The sequence below is a fragment of the Trypanosoma conorhini genome (assembly GCF_003719485.1).
Source record: "Trypanosoma conorhini strain 025E chromosome Unknown Tco_14.4_contig_00867, whole genome shotgun sequence".
Classification (NCBI taxonomy): Eukaryota; Euglenozoa; class Kinetoplastea; order Trypanosomatida; family Trypanosomatidae; genus Trypanosoma; species Trypanosoma conorhini.
The window spans coordinates 1-6,081 of record NW_021704959.1 but is presented as its reverse complement, the minus strand read 5'-3'; the positions used below and the strand labels follow the sequence as shown (position 1 = coordinate 6,081).

Below are 6,081 nucleotides of genomic sequence, written 5' to 3'. Positions count from 1 at the left end.
AAAAATAAACACACAAATAGAGGTCGTTGGAGGAGTGTTTTTTTCCCCCCCCCCCCCTCCCCCTCTTCCTGTACGCATACGTACGCACTTTTGCAAAGATACATGCCTGTGGTCATTTAAGCGTGTACACGTGAGCAAAGAAGGTATGAGGTAACCTGTTGCAGCGGGCCTTTTTTGCCTGCTCCATGGCAAAGAACATTTCATCTTTTCTTTCCTTGTTTGTTTTCTCATCCTCTTTTTTTTTATCTTTTTCTTTCTTAAGGTTCTTTTCTACCAGTTGTTCGGATTCTTTGCAAGTTCTTCCCTCCCCGTCGTTTTTTGTTGTTGTCGTTGGTTTTTTTTTCTATTGGCTTTATATTTTTGCTGGCCCGGTAGTTTGCACGCATCTCTGTCCTGCTGTCCTTCTCGTGTGTTCACAAATGTCCGAGGCAGCAAATGCCACTCATGAGATTGCCGATACGACGGCGGCGTGTGTTCGGCGAATCTCCGCCGCGCTGAAGCAGCTCGAGGATGCTGGTCTGCAGTACGACCCCACGGCCCCGATGACCGCGGACGCGGTGGAGCATGTCCTCATCACGGATCAATGGCGCTGCAGGAAGTGCGGCTTGACCGAATTTCGCACGTGCCCCGAGACAGGCAACCCCCACCGGCGACGACTGGTGTGGGTGGCGCAGGACGTCCTGCGACTCATTGGTTCCAAAACGGGGCAAGTTGTCGTGCGGCCGCCAAAATTGTCGGCGAGCATGAATGGACGGTCACGACTTCGTAGTCTGCGACGTGTCCCCATGAATCCACAAGCACTTCTTCTTGCTTACTACTACGCGGTGCTGCCGAGCAACGAGGTAGACCCGCTTATCTCTGAGTGCGCCCAGCAGTTGGTGGAGCTATTAGAGCAGTTAAAGGCGATTGGGGCGCAGTCGAGTGTTGATGAGCATTATGCCACCGCCCTTCTCTCTTCCACGTCACTTATGTGGCAGGAGTACAGCAAAAAATTTGCACAAGATCTCTCCTCGCTTAGGGGCGCTGACCGCCGCGCGTGCCAGGAGGTGATCGTGAATGGAACGAAGGAGGCCTATTTGGCGGCGACGCGCGAGCTGCAAAAGGCCCCTTCCAACGAAGAGCTTCAGACCTTTCTGGGTGTGCTACATGATCGCTTGTCACGTCTGACTTCGCGGGACGACATGAGCAGGATGGAGGCCTCCATATTGGAAGAAAAACAAGAACGCGAGGAGCCTCAGGAAGGGCGGCGACATAAAAGCAACGCGGATGAGAAGTCGAAGGAGGAGGGGCAAACGACTGGCAACGCCGCGTCTGGCAAAGTGCCACTCACAGCGGCAACCTTGCTCTCTGACGCGAACACGAGCGGATCTGAGGCAGAGGCACCCCCGCCTGTTATGATGGGGCCGGAGCTACCGCCAGATTGGTACGTGGACGAGCACGGCCGTTCTCGGCCGCTGTTGCCCGAGTCCGTCCGCAGACGTCGCGAGAAGTATGTTAAGTTGGAATTTCGTGCCATAAAGGCATACGAAACATGCATTACTGTGCCCGAGACGAAGAGTGATTCAGTAAAAGAGCAACTGATTTCCTCCATGAACGAGGCGCAGTTGGCCCTGCTTGCGGAACAGTGCAACTGTCATCCTCCTGATCTTCAAAACGTTCCGCGGTTTTTGAAACTTATTATTGACGGACTTTTAAATGCTCTTCCGCGACGTCTCCGCTCCCAGGCAGAGCAGGAGGTGCGAGATGTGCTGGATTGGAGGATCGTGCGGCGTTCCGTGATGGGAAGCCCAGGAAATATTGCGACGCTTATGCGCTACGTGATGAGGAAGGTCGCGGAGTACGGTGCCCCAGCCAGGGCGGAGGAGACTCTTAAACTTGCGGAGGATATGAGCAAAGACCTTGAGGCGTGCACCCCAGACCTCGGTACGGCAGTGGCCAATGCGTTCCGCCTCATGTTTTCTTCTATACGCCAGTTACATGATGATATTGCGCAATATTCATTGTTGGTTATATCCCAACAGTTGCGAGAGAATGCCGTACCGTATATAAGGGAATTTATTTCCGAATGTTTGCCAAAAGTGGATCAGTGGGAGAGTTCACTGGTTTTTGTCCGGCGTTACTTCAATGATGAACGTGTAACGACTTGGGCGAATTCACCCGTCGCCGTTTCGGCGACTGCCTTAACATTGGCGGAGCGGCAGCTTCGAGGGAGCCTGCTCTATGGCTTCTTGGACCTACTGCGGAGCAGTGGCCTTCAAGTGAATGATCGGTGGCATGACTACCCAACCGAATGTTTTTATTTTGAAAAGAAGATTGTCTTTTTTGCCGCCAACACGGTGCAGGAGAACAGTTTGCTGCTGCTTTTATCAGGCAGTGTCGCAACGGTGCTTCGTGGTAAGGGGGTTGACTCAAGGGTCGTAAACGATATTTTGAAGCAACTACACGACAAATTTCGGCTGCTCTTTGCTGACGAGCTCACCTTGCCCCACTTGAAGACCTCCGTGACAGGTTTGGTCGACGAGGCGCTGGCGCAGAGGAAGACACTCCCTGCATTGAGTGAAAACGAAATCACCCAACTGCACGGAACTGTTGAAAAGATGACAAACACGACTGGAAGCCTTTACGTGGTTTTTGAGAAGCGAATTCTCTCCTTCATTGAGGCCGTTTTGGCGCGCGGCCAAAGTGACCCACCTCCATTGGGTCTCGTAACGGATTCGCTGCGTCGCCTGGCGGCCCTGCTGCAGCGTGTGCTTGTCTTCAATTGGGAAGTCTACCAGCCATTCTATAAGGAGATGCTTTTGCTCGTTGCGCAAGGGGAGTCTGTTGGCCCGTGAGGAAAGGAAAAACAGAGGTATATATGGTCTTCCATTGTGAATTGACGCTGCCCACCTCTTTGTTGTTGTTGTGGTTTTTTTTTTTTTGCTGTTGTTTCGTTTTTCTTAGTGTTCGGTGTTATTAGCTTTATTTACCATCCTTGTCGTTCCTGTGTGCCTTGTTATTATTTGTCAGCTTTGTTTGTGGTGTCTATGGCACCGTGCTTTATCCGCTTCTCTGCGTGCGTGTCTGCGTCTCCATAGTTCTCCCTTTCTTGTTTCGTTGTCCCCCCCCCAATCCCCGCGTATTGGCCCGAGAAAAGTTCTCACCGAAGCTATATTATTATTATTATTGTTTTTTTGTTTCTTTTTTTTTATTTCTAAACCCTTCTGGTATTGAGTCTTTGTTTGGCTCTTAGAGGGATCGAGGCGCTCCCAGGAAGCAAGATGTACCCACGCCAGGATGATGTAAGCCTTTTGCAGCGTTACATCAATGACAACAAGCTGGAGGAGAAGGGTGTTCCGATAACTGAGCTGCGGCGACTAGAGGGCACGGATCAGGTGATGCTGGGCGTGGATGGCACGAAGGTCATTGACCTCATTACTCAAGCCGTGCGGGAGAAGGAAAAGATGGCCGTCTACACCTACACTACCCCGTTTACAGTCTACGACAAAATCACAGATATCTGCAAGACGCTCAGTTCCATCAAAAACTGCAATCCCGTGTTGGTGTTTAACGGCATTCCGTTTTTTCCGGATCCGTTGGATGAAAATTGCCGTGAGAAAAGTACGATGACTCCCGACATAGCCTTGCTTAACGGTACAGAAAGCTCCAGGTTGTGTAACATGAACCCGTCGCGGGCGTTGGACATGCAGAAAAAGTCGGCGACGCGCTTTTTTGTAGAGGAGGATGTGGAGAATCAAATTGTCAAGCTCTTCCGATCCGAGTTTAAGAACACCATGCGAGCGCCGTACCTCGCCTGGGCGCAACTGTCCGCCTTCTGCCACCCCAAGAACCGCCATGTGTCGGAGGTGTACGGTTGCCTGGAGCTTCTTGCCTTCCCAGGGATTGACCGGGTCATCACGAACATAAATGTGATGAAGGGTACTTTCGACATGGTGCGTAAGTCTCGGCTCTTAGATTTGTTGCGGATAAGCGAGGAAGATTTGGGAAGTCTAATTGTGATTGACAGCCGAAACCGGATAATGAGGACTGTTGCGCCGAAGTTTTCAAACCTTGAAGACATGTGCAAAAAAATTACACGCATCAATGATTTCTCTCTCGGTGCCTCTTACGCCCAGCAGCTGTGTCAAGAACTGCCGCCTATTTCTGAGCAAGCTCGCAATCGCGCCGCAAATGCTAAGAGTGCCACACTTCGCAACCTTGCTGCTTTGGAGTGCCCAGTACTAACCCTGGTTCCTCCGTACTGCAGCTTGTTAACTTGCCTATATGAATCGCGTCGACAAATAACGCTTGATCTTAAGTCGGTCATGGGGCGCCCTCTTCCACCAGTCATATACTACATGTTTACAGCTGGCCTTTTGTCGCCCAGCCTTTTTGCTGCATTATGTCAGGGGAGTTTAGTGGATGACTGGCCACTTGTGGATTCTGTGAAGTACCGTGACGTGGCTGAGACGGTTTTGCCACTTCGCGTGCAAACACTCCATCAACTGGCCAACTCGCTGCGGATGACTGACTTTGGCATGACATGGTTTCGTCGCTACAACGCTTACCTCACCCGTGTGAGTAAGGTCAACAACCCTCCGGGAATTGGGCTGGACTCTTGGAATTTAACGGGTGTCGCCATTTCCGAAAACCTTTTTCTGGTGGATGTGATGGAGTTTGCACATTTGGCGGTTTCCTCTCGACATCTCGTTTACGCAACGGTGGAGGAGACCTGTGCGGCCGTCCTGCTGCAATCACTAGACCTGCTTGGCTACCTCACCCACGAGACCCACGACGACGGCAACGGCCCGCAGGTGAGTGAGCCATCGTCGTTTGGCCGGGCGCTAAAGATGTGTACCGTGCCAACCCTCAGCGAGTACGTTGTGCTTCTTATTGAACTCGCACGCACAGGGGCTATTACCCCAGAACCGTTTCGAATGACATCCGACGAGATTCCTCCGCGGGATCTTCCTCGGGAAGTTGTCCTTGCCAGCCGCATTCTATCTATTATTCCACTAAATGTCTCATCTGCCTGGACTGGTCCAATTGACCCTGAACTAGCTGCCTTCAGCATGATTTCACGTATGATATCTCGATCGATTCGTCAACTTCTCGAGGTTATGCTGGCGATGATCTTTTATCAAGCGAGGACGCTGGTGCCATTGAATAGAATTTGCGCCATCCAGCAAGCGTTACCCTTTTCTACTCCTGTAGAGTTCGGCGGTGGTGTCTTGATTGAGTATATCCTGACGAAGGAGAGATGTACGCTGAGCGACATTGAGCAGGTTTTCCCTGACTGCAGCTACCTGCGACACGATCTCGCCACATTGTTTTATTTCTGGGATCTTGCGGTGTGTGTGCTGGACTCCTTTCCATGTCGAGACTCTCCGGTTGACATGGAGTGCCTGCGCAAGGCTAACGATCGGATGAAGGAGGTGCAGGGGCGGCTCGCTATTAACACGGGCGTGAGGGAAACTTACTGTTGAGGCTTTGAGGTGCAAATGCGGGACCCCGCCCCCACTAAAATTTATATTATTACTACACGCACACACTCCCTCCACGTCTCGTCTCTGCGATTTGACCTTGCTTTTTCTTTTTCTCCCCTCCCTTTTTTTTTTTCGTTTTCACTTTCGTTCTTTTGGCATTTGTGCGCCGTCTCCCCGCTGCTGCTTCTTACCGTGCTTCGCACGTGCATGGCGTGTGCGATCTACGGTGCGGCTGTGTGCGAGGAAGCAGGTAGATGGAGGGAAAAGTGCGACAGAACTGCGGGTGCGTGTGAACGAGAGGCGTTAATGCAACAATGTGTTTGTTTGTGTATGCGTGTTTTCTTTCCACCTTCTCCTTCGCTTGTGGGCGTTTTGGATTTATGTTTTTGTCACTTTTGTTTTCTTCACGGTTGTATTGTGTTGGGCGGGTTCTCAGGGGAAGTGGGCGGGGTGGTGGCGCCGACGTCCCGGCTGTAAGAAAAAGCAACAACAACAAGAAAAGAAAAGAAGAAAAAAAAGACAAGAGCGGAGGTGAGGGCTGAGGGGTAAATTAAAGCGAGCAACAGCACACGGCGCAGGGGGGGGGGACAAGGACAAAGACAACAAAACAGAGGCG

General features: G+C 51.5%; 2 protein-coding genes across 2 annotated transcripts, besides 6 other annotated features; both read left to right on the top strand.

Moving 5' to 3' along the window:
* Positions 1-44: 44 nt before the first annotated feature.
* Positions 45-63: a microsatellite.
* A 135-nt stretch (positions 64-198) lies between these two features.
* Positions 199-259: a sequence feature (GA-rich).
* Positions 260-419: 160 nt separating this feature from the next.
* Positions 420-2,834, top strand: Tco025E_08760 (uncharacterized protein; the record flags this gene model as incomplete). Its single annotated transcript, XM_029375603.1, has 1 exon — positions 420-2,834. The coding sequence occupies one exon, from the start codon at positions 420-422 to the stop codon at positions 2,832-2,834; it is 2,415 nt and encodes an 804-aa protein (XP_029224280.1).
* Positions 2,835-2,892: 58 nt separating this feature from the next.
* Positions 2,893-2,957: a microsatellite.
* A 194-nt stretch (positions 2,958-3,151) lies between these two features.
* Positions 3,152-3,196: a sequence feature (A-rich).
* Positions 3,197-3,260: 64 nt separating this feature from the next.
* Positions 3,261-5,465, top strand: Tco025E_08759 (viral life cyclerelated protein; the record flags this gene model as incomplete). The annotated part of the gene is made up of 1 exon (XM_029375602.1): positions 3,261-5,465. The coding sequence occupies one exon, from the start codon at positions 3,261-3,263 to the stop codon at positions 5,463-5,465; it is 2,205 nt and encodes a 734-aa protein (XP_029224279.1).
* Positions 5,466-5,562: 97 nt separating this feature from the next.
* Positions 5,563-5,614: a sequence feature (A-rich).
* Positions 5,615-5,940: 326 nt separating this feature from the next.
* Positions 5,941-5,990: a microsatellite.
* Between the last annotated feature and the right edge of the window lie 91 nt (positions 5,991-6,081).